This window comes from Rhea americana, unplaced genomic scaffold, assembly GCF_003343005.1.
Source record: "Rhea americana isolate MKP2758 unplaced genomic scaffold, rheAme1 scaffold_29, whole genome shotgun sequence".
NCBI lineage: Eukaryota > Metazoa > Chordata > Aves > Rheiformes > Rheidae > Rhea > Rhea americana.
Genome location: NW_028186412.1, coordinates 3,474,834 through 3,494,423, shown reverse-complemented (window position 1 = coordinate 3,494,423; position 19,590 = coordinate 3,474,834). Strand labels below are relative to the sequence as shown.

At 35.1% G+C, this 19,590-nt stretch overlaps 1 protein-coding gene across 1 annotated transcript in view; it reads right to left on the bottom strand.

The window, feature by feature from the left end:
• The window catches only part of DYNC2H1 (dynein cytoplasmic 2 heavy chain 1), a 170,341-nt gene that overhangs the window by 63,495 nt on the left and 87,256 nt on the right, over positions 1–19,590 (bottom strand). Inside the window, exons 76-81 of the mRNA XM_085309033.1 lie at positions 16,590–16,750; positions 12,369–12,494; positions 8,827–8,937; positions 6,807–6,962; positions 4,578–4,653; positions 1,892–2,103 (exon numbers count right to left, since the gene is read on the bottom strand). Of these exons, the coding sequence (XP_085165159.1) occupies positions 1,892–2,103; positions 4,578–4,653; positions 6,807–6,962; positions 8,827–8,937; positions 12,369–12,494; positions 16,590–16,750 (842 nt within the window). The remainder of the gene's footprint in view (positions 1–1,891; positions 2,104–4,577; positions 4,654–6,806; positions 6,963–8,826; positions 8,938–12,368; positions 12,495–16,589; positions 16,751–19,590) is intronic.

Here is a 19,590-nt window from a genome sequence, read left to right as displayed (position 1 = left end):
AAAGACTAAACATAACTGAAGGAACTCTGTGYTCAGTTCACAAAATTAAAAGTGCAAGGTGAAAAGAATTTTAATAAGTGCACTGCATGACACTAAAATTAACATGACTATATAATACATTATATATCTTGGAAATTTTATTTATAAATGTTTTTATTAAAAAAGTAGTAAAATCAACAGTCCAAATTGTCTCCTCTCTAAAAGGGCAAAAATCAATTCTGATTATAGTGATGTTATTAATTAGGAAAAAAAATACTACGATGTTTTCTCTGAAAAGTAGTTACAATACTTCAATTGAAAAGAAAAAAAATAAGATTAACTGTAATAAAACATAGAAAAAAGGACTTTAGCATTTGGAATTGGAATAGTATAGTATAATACTTATTTATATAATGAACACAGGATTCTACTGAAATCTATCTGAGGATATTATCATCATACAAAAAAAATGAAACTGTTTAAGTAAAAATAGGTTTGCATTATTACTGGAGATGCAAAATAGGCTCAGTAGTGGGTCTAGTGTAATAATAATTTTAGTGACAGTTGTCTTATACAAAATAGAAAGAGGCCTTGTAGACCAGGGTAGACTATTAGTCTCGGATGTCTCTTACAGTGGCTCTAAGGGCAAAAAATATTTGGCTGCACCTTAATTCATTATACTCTGTGCACTTTGTCCTTGATCTTGAACACGTTCATGCTTGTGTTCTGATTTATTACTGTGAGTAATCTTATTGAGTGTTTGCAAGATCAGATCCCCAAGTGTACACAATGTACCTGGACATGAACCTTAGTTCTGAGATAACTCTAACAGCAGATCTCTTCAATAAACACTGAGGGWACACTATTTGGCAAGATATATTATGCCAACTGACTTAAGTAATCAAATTTAGTTTGATTACTAGTTTTCTATTCATTAAAACTACTAACAGAAAAATATTTAAGACACACAAACATATGGAAATCTTACAGTAATAATCATAAAACTATTAGAAATAGAGAGATATTAAAGCAGTGCACACAAGAAGAAAGTCCATCTATTTGACAACATTATCTACACAAATAGAGAAATCTGAGTTGTTTACTTCATCCCTTTTAATGATATTAGCTCAGCACTTCCACAGAAAACAAATATTTAACATATTTAAATAATGTATTTAAAATAAGCAAATAAACAAACCAAATCCAAAACCCAAACAGTCAGAATCCAGATAAAAAAATGACAGTAATTTATTGTAACTGGCATAGTTCCATACCACATAAGAAGATAAATTAATAAGAATCCTATTTCAAAATGCAATGGTAATAGTAGTAGTATTAATAATAAAAATAATATGGGAAAAGATTGAGAGATATGTGTTCTTAAGATTCAGGTGAATTCCCTCTCGTTTAYGCTCTTGAATACTAAAGGCGAATCAGAATTCCTATTTATCTCCAAATAAAGTGACATACGACATGCATAGCATATCAGCAAACTATACCAGAATGCTAATGCATTTTACAAATATGAGGATATATTTAAATTCTTCTGTTTCAGGAGAAGATAAGAATATTCAGTGTTCTGTAAAACAGCACTACTAGGTTAATATACTGAATTACTAAAAATGTAATGATGTCCTCCTTGTCAAAATAGTTTCAAATGATTTTATTCAGTTCTTCATAGCTATATCATTTTTCATCAAAACCCTATCAGATATCATAAAATAAGGACACTGATCAAACAATCTAGCAGAATAGTTCTGACAACAGAGGAATTACTGTTCCATACAAAAGAATTATCAAAGAAATGAAGGTATCATTTGCATTACAGCTTTGGTTGCGCTTGCAGATATAATGCTTCTGGAAAATAACTTGTATCATTTTCTATATTAGATAATAAGAGACGTATACCCACCAAAATACTGCAGGAATTCGGTAAAGAGACGGAATATGGGAACTTAGTCATCCTCTTGCCTCTACCATTTAAACTGCCAATGATTCTTGAATTGAAAAGTTGCTCCAGATAGGACCGAAGAACCCTCATGTCAAAGTAATTATCTATACGGCCTCCATAGATTGCATTTTCAAACAAGCCATGCACAAATTCCCACTGMAAATCTTTGGAATCTGTAATTTTTTTTAACATTGCATCATAAGTATTGCTTTTTGTCATCACAGTTACTCTTCAGTGAAATACAAAAATACAAATGCAAATAATTCATTTCTAACTGTTGTTGTTCTCTATTACCAAATAATAAAAGTTGCAAAAGTTTCACTGGATTTGTAAATATTTTTATAGATAAAACTAGCAATTACTATGTTGCAAATCAAAAATGATTTCTCAGAAATATAACAGAAGCCTTCAAGAACTTTTTATTGTAGATATGCCAATTAGTTACACGTGTTTCAGAGAGGATACCGTAAAAGTTTTAATTATGTCATCCTTTGTCATGAATAGGCAAAATTTCACCTGTTCAAAATTTTATGCRCTATTCTGAACTACATTCTATCTGATCTCATAGAATAAGCTAATTCATTGAAACAAAACTGAATAATGCTCCAAAAAATCATTATTGGAAATTCTATCTTTCAAATACAAAGAGGTCCAGGCTAGATACTTTGTGATCATTACAAATTACACTATGTAGTCTGTAAAAATAAGCATGTTAATATCAGTTTCCTGGTCAGATTCTTGTTGTTATAATTACGTGTTTCTGTCTTAACAGGTTTAAAATAACTTATCCCTTCTATCATACTTGCCTAAAATAACTATACTGAACTAATACCTTGTAGCCTTCCAGTGTAGGTGAAAGCTTGATCAGAACTAACTATTCTTCACTTCTGGAGTACTGTGTCCTATTCTGGGCTCCCCAGTACAAGAGACATAGAACTACTGGAGAGAGTCCAGTGTAGGGTTACCAAGATGATTACAGGACTACAGCATCTCTCTTATGATGAAAGGCTGTAAGAGCTGAGACTGTTGAGCCTGGAGAGTAGAAGACTGATAGGGGATCCTATCGATGTCTACAAGTATCTTAAGGGAGAGGGCCAAGAGGATGAGGCTGGACTCTTTCCAGTGGTGCCCAGCAACAGGACAAGAGGCAATGGGCAAAAACTGAACCACAGGAAGTTCCGCCTGAATATGAGGAAGAACTTCTTTCCTGTGAGAGTGATGGAGTACTCTGGAGCACAGGTTGCTCAGAGAGGTTGTGGAGTTTCCTTCTCTGGAGATATTCAAGGCTCGCCTGGATGCAATCCTGTCTAACATGCTCTAAGTGACCCTGGTTGAGCAGTGGGGGTGGACTAGATGATCTCCAGAGSTCCCTTCTAACTGCAACCATTCTGTGAATCTGCGATACTAAAAGTCACTGGATGAAAGGAAGCAGCAATTACTGCAAGGCTTTTTTTTTTGCGGCAATCAGTGAATTTCATTCTATCATTTCTTCACAATAAAAGTTATCTTCTTAACCATAGTTAACAATTAGATTAATGATTATCATTGATTGTTAATGATTTAAAGCTCTTTACATCATTCTCTGTTTCAATTCTGTATAGCTAATATTCAATTCCATAAAATACTCATTTATAGTCATCCATACMTCTCATTTAAGTCAATGATCTTAAATTGTCAATGATCAGATCCTAACCTTATTGTGAAATTATATAAAATGCAGATCATTTTATAAAAATCTAACTTTTTTCAAGTTTACTAAAATTAAGAAATTACTAACCTCCTTAATGGAATTGAGTTCTGCCTAACAATCAACTTCAATATGAGGAAGCTCTTGCTCAATTTATTCATTCAGTATATTAGGGAGCTCATACTGGGAAGAAATGGATGCCTCCAGGCATTCTCATATTTCCCATTAATTCTGCTGTACTCAGGAAACCTAGAAGAATAGTGCCTGGCATACAAAATCTACTGTCTTACCCAACCCCAGAAATGAAATTTTCATTCATGTCATTATTTCTGGCTTTGCTCATGGGTGACAATCAGCATCTCAGCTATTGTCCAAATGTCGTAAAAAGATCAACCCCTTCAGGCTACATCTCTACTAACAATAGAGGTCCCTATTTGAACATAAGGTCAAGCAGTACAAAATAGTTTACATCTCTACAGCTAAACTCTTCTRCCCTAAAATAAGGTAGCCTCAGGACTACTAATAGAGTTTCCAGCCTCTGCTCTCCTATAAACCACGTCTGGTCACTATCTGAGAGAATGYCAATCAGCGAAGGCCAGATACCAGAAAAATAAACCTGATCATGTTTTGATCTAAGTTTAGCAAAGCCTGATAAGCCTAATATGGCTGATTTAGGCTCAGGCTACTTCCCACATTAATGTAATTACCTAATTATCTGGCCATACATATATACATTTGTGAAAATCCTCTACAAGTGTTCCAGTGAAGATTCAAATACAAAATCTGAATATGTTGAAAGCTGCTACGAAACAGAACAGGCCTACTCTCAACAAAGCAATCATAAAAGTAWGTTATAAAAATAAGTGAGAAAGTATTTAATATTATAAAAATTTTTAATGAAAGACATTCAGAAAGGTTGTGCTACAGAGAGGAGTAAGCTTCCCTTAAAAAGTGACTTACCCTCAAAGAGTCTATCAATAATGTCAAAACCTGCACGGAGATCAGATAAAGAAAATTCATAAAATTTGGTCCAACCCTGAAATTTAAAAAGAAATTAAAAAAAATTAATTAGTCACAAAATGACGATCATAAAGTACAATGGAAATATTAAGTGATTACTGAATAACGTACAACACGTAGCACTGAGTGGGAGACATTCAGTTGAGGTAGTGCATCTATAGAAACATTCAATTGAGGTAGTGCAATAGCAACAGCTCTACCAGTGCATTTAATTCTACGTAGTTATACAAATCTGAATCCATTAAGTATGAGGAATGTGAACTTAAGGTTCTTTTTTCCCTAACACTGTTTACTGTAGCTAAAATTTGCTGACCAGCTGTGATTATATCACTCATTGAACTACTACTTTGTTTCTGGTGGCTCTTTTGTATCTTAGTTTCCTTTAGATTTTAATAAATTAGTCTGCTTTTTCAAATATTGTCTATATTGCAATTTGATCATTTTACTCCTTATTTCATGTCACTTCTACACTGATAGAAAAAAATTATAATAAGCAATTATTTCTACTCACAACAGGAATGCTGACTGCTGTATGAACATTTTAAACATGTTAGTTTAAACATCCTTTCTGTAGTTGATGGTATTATTCTTTATGTAGCATTAAAGCATACTATATAATTCTTGAACAGATATGAAAAGAAAAATGTTCCCCACAAAAAAAAAAAAATTAATGTAAATGGACAAACACATACAAAACTGAGATACGATAAAGTACTTAAGAAATCCAAATCTCAAAGGTGTCTCTTGTTACTTTATCTTCTTATGTAAGATTTAAGAGGGTCATGTTGTAAGAATGTACCTTCGCATACAGATCAGACCATATGAACAGTTACATACGGGTCATGCGATGACAAAGGTGCATACAGGTCAGATAATATGCACATACTCAGTTATATTAGAGGGGTACTGCCACAGGTCAAGACTGTAATTGACCAGATCACAATCAAACTACGTGCCAGCTGCCAGTCACCCTGAAGTTCATAAACCGGAAAGATGTTGTAGCTTCTCAAAAGTGTTATTGTATTTGACTTCACAGATCTGTACATGGACACAAAACAACTCAAAATTCATTTAAAAATAGAAGAGTTTCTAGCTGGCATTAATTAAAGTTCAGCAATGGTAGAAATCAATAATTTTAAACAAAATATAAAATAATCATTGTGTAAGTCTGCAGATGAGACAAATACAGTTACAATGGAAATAAGGAGAAATAAATATCCTTATCTCAAGTGATATAAATCACATGGAAAACTGGTGGCAAATGAACATGAATTTGAACACAACCAAATAATAGGTCTTGCATCAGATCAGAACTTTGAATGGTTTCACCTGTTCCACTTCTTGAACATCATATTCAAAGTCAGACTTTTGGTTGAACACTACTGGAAGAGGCAGATGACAAGTCACAAACTAAAAAGAAATAAAAGCTCTCAAAAGTTCCAGTCTCTGTCACATCAAACCCATCAGAAGGCAAGTTATTTTCATCACTAGTATAAATAAAAAGAAACAAGCCATAGAATGGGTTTTTACTTCTGGTAGTTTAAGTGTCCACAGCCAGAAAGCATTTGCTTTAAACAAAAATTTAGCTCAGGGGAAAACAATTTATAATCTTGGAAATCGATTATAATCCTCATATAAAATGAGCAAATTCCCTTGTTCTTCCTTTTCTTTCAATAGGATTTGCATCCAGAAAGAGAGAAGACAATCTTGTTTCCTCCTTCTCAAAGTGTCTCTTCTTTCATATGGCTTCCACCTTTGAGAAAATATCATTACTTGCTACCATTCAACCATGTATGTTTCCAAAGTATGTTTAGAAACCAGTCTCTACTTTGCTTCCTAAAGAGCAGGTTTATTTCTTTCCTGTCTCAAGCAGGAAAGATTCACAGAATCTTTTCCACTGGACTTCACTCCTGTGTCAGGATCACCTAGGACACAAATCACAATACCCGCAATAGCAGACAGCAGCACTTTCCAAGAGGCAGGAATTCAGGCTATGAAGATCTCATTTTACAGTGAGTCCAGAGACAGTAACGAAAGCAGGCACCAGAAACATCCAACTCTTTCTCATCTCTGAACATGATCAAATATATACATGAACAAAAAGACTTCCAAGTATAAAAGCTAATAAATGAGGAACATTTTTTAAAAAGTTAGTGAAGAAAAGGTTACCTGAGGAATATAATTTCTTCTTTCTTGGCATACAGCATGAAACCACGCTAAACAGAAGAGAGAATGGGCTCTAGACAAATTTCCCTTTTTATTAATTTGCTCTGGCATCCAAGATTCATAGGTTCGCAAGAGATTCTTTTTGAGGCCTGGAGGTGCCTGCATTAGACAGAAAAATAGTTTGTTCTGTGTATACAATTTTATATTTTCATTTACTGTTTTCTTAAATTATAATTCTTAAATGACAGTATTTAACTCCTGAATCTGTCAAACAAGATTTAGCAAACATGAAAAAATYACTTTATAATAAATGGCCTAATAACAGAATGCTCTTGTACTAAAAAATAGTATAAATATGTTAAAGGAAATTACAATCAGAACCAACAGTTAGGTTGTAGTTATATTTAGGACATAACTACAGTAAAATTTAGTGAAGAACACTATCAAAATATGTAATTCTTTTGGTTTTTTCACAAACACATATATCTTTCTTCTGGTTTTATAAGCTTTACTACTACTTCTGTGTAGTAGAAGTACATTTCTGTGATCAGAGTCAAGTGGTCCTGTGCCATCAGAGCACTCTGTAAGCTGGCGAACAGATCCAGTAGATGTATATGATAAAATGTCAGTTCTCTGATTTATTGGTGTTAAGAGATAACCAGTAGAAATAATCACAGGTAAAGAGTAGATAATAACAAAGATTATAGTTCTAAAAAGTGAAAACAACTGACTTGATACTCAACTATTTTCAAATGATTTGCAAGTGAAGGCATAAATTTTAAAGAGATTTAAATCACATTTTTATATTTATAAGAATGTTTTTCCTTTCTTTTGAAAAATGTTTGTTAATGCTTTCATAAGATTACTCTAAGTAAAACAGAGTTGCAAAAATAATCTTACAGCAATTGCAAAACTAAGTAATTGATGATTTTCTTTTAAATAACAGCTATGGGGCATACCACAACCATATAATAATCTACTATTATTAGCCAAGTCATTGGCTATTATCACTCTCTAATGATAACGGAATATTTGCTTTACATGAAAAGATAAAGAAAGGAATTAGAAAGTTGCATTAGTGGTGAGTTCCAGGTATTCTGAAGGCAGTGGGTCCAATAATTTCAAGGAGTTAGATGGAAAAAAAAAGTGGCAAACCTGTATAGTCCTACAGTTTCTGTACTATTGAGGACTTCATTACAAGCAAGAAGTTATCTCAGAAGTTTAAAAAGCCCTCTAGTCAATATAAAAGTGTAACAATTTTGGCTTCTTGAAAGTCAGCAATATTGCACTCTAAAATTAGCAGACTTTCTCAGTTTAGCTATAGGCAGACTACTACCACGCTCTATAGCCAGTGAGATAGTCAATAGCATCCCGTCCATGATTTCCCTAATGGACATCAGTGCATAAACTTAGAGCACTTGCCAACAAATTGTCCAAGTTATTCCTTAGTTACAGTAATCATATGTTTGCTAGTACGGGAGGATAGCTACTTCTGTTGAAAGGGTCCAATGAGTAAAGAGTTATGGAATCAAAAAGAAAAATACGGAAGAGGCAGTCAGATAACGCGATCTGTAGATGAGGACATTCATCAAGAAGGGGGAATTCCTCTGTTCTTTTTCATGCTCCAGGACCTGGGTATGTTTGTACTTTTAAGAAACAATGATTAAATGCATAAAATACTTTGGAGCAGAAATCAGAATAAATATTTCCCTATGGTAAATTTATTTTCATTTCAGGTTTTCAATTCGAAAGCTATCTAGAAGTAAGTCTTCTAAACCTTCCCTTTAAAGCACAGCTTCAGCAAATTTCCACATATAGATCACAACTGAGCACTAAAAATCTTTCAAGATAAATTCTTATCATTTTTGTTATAATTAACAAATCAGGCAAAATTGGTTATACAAACAGTACACATTATCTAAACTTTATTCTACATATAGTAGAACTCTAGACATACAGTTCACTATACATCAAAGTTCATTTTTTGTAAACATGCAGCAAAAGCTCTCCAAACAGATCTTACTTCATAAGTTATTTTCAGACTTGATTGAAGCAAAATTGGAGTAAATTTTGGATGAACTTCTGCAGTAAGCCAAAGGCGAAAGTTTGRCTGAGGCTGTAATGTATTCAATTCCTATTGAAGAGATGTTATATATTGAAACATTTTTTTAAAATGAGGTCAGAATTTACAAAATAATATTCCAACTTAAGAAGTTATGCCTGTGTAAAACCACTTTAGTTGCTATTACAAGTTTCAAAAAAAACTATAGTTCAAGATGTACGTTATCTTCACACATTCTACACATGCCCTGTGTTCAAGTTCAAAGCTCATCCTTGATGCATCAAAATATTTGCAACCCTCCTCGCAGATTCTGAAWTCAGAGCACAAAAACACATAGCAATTTCTTCTTAAATATAGAATGTAAAATCTCAAAAGAGGAAGCGTGGGACTGTATGTCATGTAAGAACAACAGATTCAAAAGAATTTCAGCAACTGTACAGTTATATTAATTTCTTTTTCTTCAAGCATCTGTCCTACACGTACTTCACAAATYAGGATTCCCAGAAAACTGAGGATAGGAGCATGGGCTTCCAAGAACATAAATATTGTCAAATGCAATTTCAAATATAAAAGCATCACAAAAAAAAGTCATCGAATGTATGAAAACATATTCCAGGTATGTTATGTGCATCTGAAACAGACATATTTTTCACAAAAGCTACCAAAGCTGCTTGACAATTGACTTGAAAACAAATTCAACAGTTTTGTGGTTGAGTCTTGGAAAACACACACCTCAAAAAGCTCACACTAGATTTTAACACAATCCATTCACTTATATTATCTCAAAGATATAATCATTGTGTTTTCAGTAGTTTTAGTAAAGAAGCAAATTGTGTTAAGACATGAACGGTTCTGTTCTTTGAGCAAAATGCCAACTGTATCTAGTGTATAGAAATACAGAATAGTTGAGGTTGGAAAGAACCTCTGGAGACTGTTTAGTCCAATCCCCTTGGCTTGTCCAGTCCTGCCAGGTTTTGAATATCACCAAGGATGGAGMCTGCATAATCTCTCTTTCCCAGTGATCAACCACCTTCTCTGTAAGAAAGATTTYCCCCCYTTTTTTTTTTYAATCATAATTGCMTGCATTTAAGTTTGTGCCCATTGCCTCTTGTTCTATCAATGGACACCACGGAGAAGAGTCTGGCTCTGCCTTCTTGCCCCCATAAGCTTCTCTTGTCCTGACCAAACAATCCAAGCTCTTTCAGCTCCTGTCACATGACAGATGGTTTAAACCCATAGTCATCTTTGTGGCCTTTGCTGGACACAATCTAGTATGTGTATGTCTCTTTTGTACTGGGGGCAGCCCAGCAATGGACACAGCACCCTAGATGTGGCCTCACCAGGAATGAATACAGGGAAATGATCATCTCCCTTAATCTAGTAGTGTTACTTCTTCTAATGCAACCCAGGAGGCTCTTGGCCTTTTTTGCCACAAGGCTCCATTGCTGGCTCACATTCAACCGGTTGTCCACCAGCACACCCAGACCCTTTTCTGCAAAGCTGCTCTCTAGCCAGTTAGCCCCCAGTGCAYGGGGTTCCTCTCCAAGTTAGGACTTGACATTTCCCTTTGTTGAACTTCAAGAGGTTCCTCTCTGCCCATTTCTTCAGCTTGTCAAGGTCCCTGTGACTGGCAGCACAGCCTGGTGTGTCAGCCATTCCTCCCAATTTTGTATCATCTGCAGTCGTGCTGAGGGTACACYTGGTCCCATCATTCAGGTAATTAATAAAGATGCTAAACAGTTCTGGCTCCTTAGGCACACCTCTAATGAAGGGGCTGGACTTCATATCACTGATCACAATCCTTTGAACCCAGCAGTTCAGTCAGGTTTCAATCCACTTCACTGTGGTATATTAAGTCTGTATTTCATCAGCTTGTCTCTAAGAATATTATGGGAAATGGCGTTAAATTATGAAAAGGATTCAGAGTCTTCAATGCAGGACATTTAAGAAAAAAATACAAGGAGATTTATATTCTAGTTCAAGCAAAATCATCCACAGCATGTCCTTAAAGATAACATGTTTGGCTAGAAGACAYCTAAGAGAAGTCAGTTGTAAATTATGAAGCTTTAATCTTCACGTGAGAACTAAATTTAAACTCTTCGATGGAACTGGATTATAGGCTGGCAGATCTCTTTTAAGAGGGCCTTTAAACACATGAATTACATGACTTCACATCATTCACATGATGCAAATCATGTAAGAGAATGTGCTGAGTCAAACATCAGCAAATGCTAGTCTACATTGAATTCAATAAGAATTTAACACCTTCAGTAATATGTTCTTCTGAAGTAAGAAACTTCTGATAATTCTTTACATTGTGGCTGCTTGTAAAAAATTTAATCCTTACAATTAGTTGAATAAGAGGCTTATAAACACTTTCTTATTGTTCACTACCATATTTGGAGTAGATGAAACGTGTGTTTCGGTATTATCATGTTTTGGCCATCCACATTTTCAAAATGGATTATGCAAATATAAAAGGTGCAGACATGCCACATGCTCATTGCTAGACAGAACTCGTGCATAGAGTGACCTTTATGGACAATCATTAAATAAAGGAGAAATAAGTCTGCAATAACTGTTAATAAGCGAAAGTCTTCCCTTCTCCAGACTTTCCCTCTCATCTCCAGGCTCTGGGATTCCTGATGGCTGCCCTTAGCAGTGAAGACTGAAGCAAAGAAGGCATTCAGTAACTCTGCCTTCTCTGTATCCTCTGTCATCAGGGCCCCCGCCTCACTCAGTAGCAGGCCCACATTTTCCCCAGTCTTCCTCTTGCTGCTGATATATTTGAAGAACTCCTTCTTGTTGTCCTTGACATCCCTTGCCAGACTCAATTCCAGCTGGGCCTTAGCCTTCCTCGCTGCAYCTCTACATACTCTGACAACATTCCTGTAATTCTCCGAAGTAGCCTGTCCCCTCTTCCACAGTCTGTGGACTTTCTTCTTCTGTTTGAGTTTTGCCAGGAGCTCCTTGCTCAACCATGCAGGTCTCCTGCCCCCGTTGCTGGACTTCTTTCTCCTTGGGATGCACTGCTGTTGAGCTTGGAGGAAGTGATGCTTGAATACTAGCCAGCTCTCCTGGACACCCCCTTCCTTCTAGGGCCTTAACCCATGAGATTCCTCCAAGTAGGTCTCTGAAGAGCCCAAAGTCTGCTCTCCTGAAGCCCAGGGTTGCAATCCTGCTTATTATATAGAGTTCAGAAAACACAGGCAGTATGCCACTAAGCATCAGAAGCCCTAAAAGGATCATTTGTTTCCTCACTGTGTCAGAAATAATCTATACTTCTTTAAAATAAATTTGTTCAAATAAAGGAAGAATCTGCTTTTAGATGTGAAGAATTTTGTCTTATTCATGATTAAAAAACCCGCAAAGTTTTTGTTTAGCATCTCATTTTTCAATTGTTGGAATTTTAAAATATCAGCATTGAAACGTCTAAATGTTTCAGAAATATGGCAGAATCATCTTGTGCAGTCTTTGATACATTCCTGTCTAGTTACCCTCACCTTTTCCAATACAGGAAGCCAAGGTATAACAAGATGCAGGTTCTTTAAACATAGCCATTCTCCATTGCGTGCACATTCTTTTAAAGTTTGGATGGCTAAGTCAGCTTGGCCTTGGCCCATTGCAATCTGAAAAGAAAGAAATAATTGTATCAGGAATTTACCATACTTTATTTAACAGCTAAATATAAATTTGTTTTTCCAAATTAGACTGCACATGTAAAAGAAGAAAGTGTTCCCTATCTAACCGTAACCAGAATTTTCCATATGTTTCTCTAATGTGATAGGTTATACTAAACTAGGAAAAAGATTAGTGAAAATAGAGTGTTTTCTTTGCAATATATCTGACTATAACTTTTCTTAAAAACACTGTTACCTAATCTTGTTATGGAAAGAACATGTATCACTTGTTGACAGCCTAGCTATTCCCTGGGAACTCACAGAAGTAATTTAAATATGAGTGGCTGAACAATGTTAGTGTACAGCTGCTGATACAATAAAAATAAAAAGGAAACAACTTTGCTTTAAATTGTAAATTAGAACTTAATTTGAAGAGAAACTATCAAATTATCATACTGAGATGAGTGGAGAACTCTTGTTCTCTTTACGACTGAGAAATATGAATAACTTAGCAAACAATCTTTTCTTCACTTTGACAGTATCATATTGCTGCTAAAATACATTTGGTTTTCCCAATGTAAAGATAAATTTTCAAAACTGAATTTTCAGAGGAATTAGTGAAGGCTGAAAATAGAGACACACCTTTTTCAGTGGTACAATTACTACAGCAATTCATTTTAGACTTTTTTTAGTTCTTTCATAAACTCTAACTGGAGGCATTAAGTAACAAAAAACCCTGCACCAAACAGGTTGAAAAGAAAGTGATCTTCAGGGATCTGAAAAGTCTTCTCTTGGCTTTACTGCTACGACAAAATAGAAGCAGGCGGTAATCACTCTTTTATGATTATTATGACTTCACCAGATATTCCTTAATAGGAAACCTACTCCATTTTTTTTATCCTAAAACTCTAATGTAGCAAAGAAATTTGGGGCCTCAGCTTTATACGATAATGAGGGATGTCCACTGCTTAAGCTAAACTTAGTATAATATTTTCTAATAAATAAATAGCCAAAATAAGATTAATTAAAGGGAATAAATTCACCAGACAACACAGTCACACACAACACAAATTTAGTGGTCTGTATTTTAACCCGTATGAGAAATGATTCAACAGAGAAGAAAAATATGAGGGAGTCTATGTTCTACTTAAAATGTTTGAGAAAGATCAGGGAAAAATATTCTCATTAGTAGGACAACTTTCACATGATTTATCATTAGAGTACTGCTCCATATTCAAACACATTCTATAAGAAGTCTAACATGTAAAGGATATTTAGAGCTAATCAAAAGAAACTAATAACAGAAGTGTCAGAAGAGGTGGCATGAATAAGAAATATTATTAAGCATTCCCAAATAGATAGGATGGTAATAAGATGCAAATCTTTATAATTTGATGGGAAAAATATATTACACCACTGCACATTCCAGGAAAGGAATAATTTCAAGGAGTGTTTAAAAGCAACATTACACTTGACATTTTTCATTTGTATGCTAACCACTGATTACCTAGATAACAAACCCCCTGGAATATTTAAAATGGCAGAAAGTAAGAATGTTTTACTGACAAATATAAAGAAGTATATTAATACTATGATTCAAAAATCACTTTATTTGTAGAATAATTCAGATTGGACAGGACCTTAGTGGGTCTCTAGTCCAACCTACTGCTCAAAGCAGGGTTAGCTTTGAGAGATCAGACCAGATGCTCCAGTGGAGCATGGAAACTTCCAAGGATGAAGACTGCAAAAATCTTTCTGAGCTATCTGTTCCACTGTTTGACTATCCTCATGCAGAAAAAGCTTTTCCTTATACCCAGTCTGAACACATCTTGTTTCAGCTTATGCTCATATGCCTCTTGTCTTCCCACCATGCATGACTGCAAGGAGTCTGGCTCCATTTTCTCAGTGATATCCTTATAGGTATTGAAAGTCTCTTGTTAGGAAGCCCACAAAGGCTTGATTGCTGCCAGGGCACATTGCTGGCTCATGTCCAGCTTGCCCTCTACTAAGACTGCCTAGGCATTTTCAGTGGAGTTGTTCCAGAGGCAGTCAGTTCTCAGCCTTTGCCATTGCAGGGGGTTCTTTCTTTCCAAGGTGAAGGATTTTACCCTTACTCTTGTTGAATTTTATAATGTTCCTGCTGGACCTTTCCTCCATCCTCGCTATGTCCATCTGCGTGGCAGCTCTGCCAACAAACATATTCACTTTTTCCTCCAATTTGATGTCATCTACAAACTTTGTGAGAGTGCACTCTGTCAATACCTCCAGGTCACTGATACAAATGTTAAGGAGGAGATATCCCAGGACAGACCCCTGCAGCACCCCATTTGTCATAGGCAGTTAGAGTACAATCCATTAACCACTGCCAGCTGAGATCAACCATCCAGCTTGTTTTTTTCTTATTTAGTTGTATAGTTATCTGGAGTGTAATGTTCTAACTTGGATTCAAGAACATTGTGGGAAGCTGTATTGAAAGTCAGTGAATAACATCCTCTGCTGTGTGCTTGTTCACAAAATCAGTCATTTTATCATAGAAGGCAATCAGGTTGGTCAGGCAGGATTTACCCTTAGTATAGGYGAACCAGAGTTCTTCGAAAACGAATGCTTTGAAGCAGCTAGAACAAGCCTTACAATCACTGGCTTTGATACTCATGGCTGAATTTAACAACATAGGTGTTGTATACCTTGACTTTACCACCTTGATACAGTCTCCTAAAACCTTTTCATCAACAAATTGGAGAGATACGGGCTGGATAAGTGGATGATACACTAGGCAGAAACATGGGTGGACTGCTAGGCCTAAAGGATGGTCAGTAGTGCAAAGTCCAGCTGGCAGCTAGTGGCATCTTCAGGGATCAATACTAGGAAAAATATTGTTTAAGGTCTTTTTTAATGATCTGGATGATGAGACTGCATGCACTCTCAGCAAATCTGTGGATGACATCAAATTGGGGGCGGGGGGGGATCAATACACTGAATGGCAGTCCTGAGGAGTCCAAAACTAGACCCAGTACAAGAAAGACACGGATGTCTTAGAACAAGTCCCGTGAAGACCACTAAGATGGTCAGGGGCTGCAGCACAAGACATACAAGGAGAAGCTGAGGGAGCTGAGTTTGTTTAGCCTGGAGAAGAGGAGGTGAAGGAAAGACTGTTGCTGTGTTTAGCTTCTTGATTGGAAGATAAAGAGAATATGGAGCTCAGACTCTCCCTGGAGGTATACAGTGATAGGACAAAGGTTAGTGGGCRTAAGTTGCAACATGGGAAATTTTGACTTGATATTAGAAAAAAAAAATCCCATAAGGGTAGTCAAATACAGGAACAGGTTGCCCAGAAATGTTGCTAGATGCCCATCATTGGAAGTGTTTAAGGCTCAAACAGACAAGGACCTGAGCAACTTCATCTAACTATATGAAAAAATAGCACAATTTAATTAAGAAAACCTAATTAAATTGTCTGGGCAAATACTTTTGGTGATATATGTGTATTTTTGAAACCAGAGGGTGTTGCCACATCATCAGTCTKGAACATCTTTTTAAACAGACTTGAAATATCAAATTTCTGTTTTGGAACTCCTATCATGTATTAATTATTTAATATTTACTTGTAAAATCTCTCAAACAACCAAACCAAAATTCACAAATACTAAAGTATTCATAAACACTGAAATTCTGTTTTACATTTTCTTTTAAAAAAATACATAAATTCTATAAGCAGAGGAAATTATTAAATTCAGTTTTCACTGGCATTTTTTTTTCTCGTGTTTGGATTATTACACACTTTAATGATAATACTTGGGTATACACAATAATCTTCATTTTAGTGTCTTCGATCTATGTTCTCCTCTTTCTCTTCTCCCAGCAGGGGACTCCTCCTTGGGTGAATTCCGTTTATGTTAGGACAACTAGTTATGTCTCTCCTCCATTCAATTTTGACAATAGGTTCAGAAGTTAATAGTGAGAAAACTGGGAATAACGAACACATAGACACCAAAACATGCTTTTACATATTAATTTCCTTAAAATACAAGGTAAAACAGTTATGATTCTTGTAACATTTACATTACACATTGCTTTTTTCTATCATTACGCTTATCTAAAACTGACCTGATGGTAGCATTCGGTATTTCTTTCAACACTGGCAAGTTCTTGCAACTCTTGAGAAGGATCAGCACCCGGAGAAATAATTATCAAGATGGGCTCAATTTCTAGAGTCTCTTTATAAAGACGTTTCAGATTCAGAGGTGATGGAGACAATTCCTTTATTCCTATAATCAGAAATATCATAGTAATGGAAATGACTATGGATGGTGTGCCCTTTGGAAGATTTTTTCCTGTTATTCAAATAATAACGTAAACTGCTGGAATAAAGTAAAATTTTTTCAAAGCCTAAAGACTGTTTCTGCTGTGGATTTAGTTTGGTGGTAGGGTTTTTTTGTTTGTTTGTTTACAACTCACATAAAAAGCCCTTAATGTTGCTTAAAAAGCAAATTAATGTTTAGAATATTGACCTGGTATAGGCAAGGTGTTTATACACATACTCAAAACCATGTATATAAATGTATCATAAATTCAAACACTTATTTTCAATGTCTTTTAAAACTAATCCTTAAACAGTGTGATGTTAGTTACATGGGTAAGGAAGTAAAGCAGGACAGGGAAGTCTAAATCAGTGACATCTGTACCACAGCTATTAGAAGATGCAACACACCTTTCCTTGTGGGCTTCATTTGCTCCCAGACTTCTACTATTATCTCCACACAGAACAATACTACATAATGTGGATGTAACAGCTCAGGTTGGCAGAGGTTATTTATTATGAGGTCTGGGATCTCTACACAGAGACCCTTAGAGATACAACTAAACAACAGATAAAAATCACTATCAATCAAATGCTTAACAAAAATTGAATTAAATAAGACTAATATTGGAACTTATTTTCATTTTGCATTCATTAGGAGTGTAAAAGCTCTGGTAATGAAATTGCAGAGAAATACTTAAATTGAAGTCAGAAGATATTTGATCTGGGCAGCTCCCTTGGRTTCCACTGCCAACGAGCCCCAACCCGCAGCAGAACCCCAAGATGCTACTGAAATGAAAAAGAGCTGTTCAGTGCTGGACTGCAGATATTCATTCTTTATACGGATGCACAGAACAGTTCTACAAGCCCATGGAAGGAAAATCCATCAGGTCTTTTTAAGTATGTTGTCGTTACTTCCAAGCCCCTGAGACATAAAACACCGGACACTGCCAAAGGTATCACTATAGGCTTGCAATGTTCTTACACCCTTCCTTTGACATTTATTATTTGTCATTGCTAAAGACAGTAATATGCTAGACATACCTCTCTTCTTCCTCTGTTACAGATACACTAAATATATTACAGCCAGTAAACTAGAAACTGTTGGCAATATTATCATTTTTAGAAGTGGAAACAGAAGGTGCCTAGATTCCTGAGAAACTTAATTCATTAATAGTTTTGGTATCCTACATAACACTGCAGGCAGACTAACTTTGTGTTTACTGAGGACACAAGAAAAGGTTAWAACTGAGTTGTAGACTGGAATGTGAGTACACTTGGAACTGCTGCCATACTAGGCATTTTCTAAAAGACTCCTACAAGCTAAGCTACTATAATAATGTCTCTAAGTTACTATAATAATGTATTTATGATGATGATAATGTAAAAGAGGTGYAATTGTAAATGAGTAACTGATGAGTCAAATATATCATAACACTCCTGAGATATATGATTTAAGAATATGAATACACAAAATAAGTGTATTTATATAAGCCAGTTTTGCTGGTTAGAAAGTTGGACACAATGTTCAGAGAAAGCATAGCTATTCTGAAGGTGCTTTATGATTTTAGTGAAGTTCAACAGAAGAGAAATAAAGAAAACCTACAAAGCAGTCTGTCTATTCCTGGCCAAGGGAATTAAAAGCTACAGTCAGGATTATATTTAGAGAACTGAAAAAAGGATTTCAGCATAAATCGATAAGCACTCATATTCCAGATAATAGCTACATGCTGAAACTGGGAATTGCTAAAATACTTTTCTGCCTCCATGTTCCCATCTGACAGAATGTCTTAAGTCCTATTACCCAAACTGATGTCATGGCATGAGAAGAAAAGCATATGTGAAAGCAAATGACTTTTCAAAAAGTGTCTAGAGTGAGGAAAAAACAAAACAAAACAAAGGGAGAAGAAAAGGATTTGACATATAAGTACAAAATTAGGCAGAGCGGACCGAATTTTATTTATTTTAAACTTATGAATCTTCCACACAATCAATGAAGATTTGTTACAAGATTTCTCCACAAAAATCAGTGCCATTAGATCAATTTACAATAGTAGTAACTTGAATCAAAATGCTTTCAAAATTCGTATGTTGGTGATCTGTATGTAGACAAACAATTCACAAAAGATCCGTAAGTGTAATATTTGTTTATTTGTGTATTTGAATATGGAATTCAAATACAAAAAACAGGGAAGGTTAGTTTTGGCCTAGATATAATGTGACTCTAACAGCTCATGTCTAGTCTACTTTTTGGAAAACAATCTATGAGAATAAAATAAAGCTTTTATTTAGTATGCATTGATTTTATTTATGGGTATCATTACTGCTTTCTTGAAGAATCTGAAAATGCAGATAATTAACATTAAAATTCTTTAAATACAATTTCTGTTGTAGCCAGATTCAAAAAGCTAGTAAGTTAACGAACATAAGAAAAAAATCAACAAGCAATATGGAATGGCTTGTGATGTGTTTTTTTGTAGAGAGAAACATAGTTGCAGTGCCCACAAGACACATTTATAGAAAATTCTTATGAGAAAAAAACTTTATTTTTTCAACTTATTCAAAAGCAATGATTTTAATTCCCTTTCATCAACAGATTTAAAGAATCTGGTAAAAGATGAAAAAAAGACAAAGAAACATTCCTGGACAAAACAGAAGTGGAAGCCTTTTTTGTCGGCTATTACAGCTCTTTTTGAACTAATTTTTCTCCTAGAAAAAGAATCAAAAGAGATCAAGAGCTTAAAGGTTCCCTTTTGAACTAAGTGAAGTAGTTTGTTCAAGTAGTTTTAAGAAAAGAGCCCTGAAAAA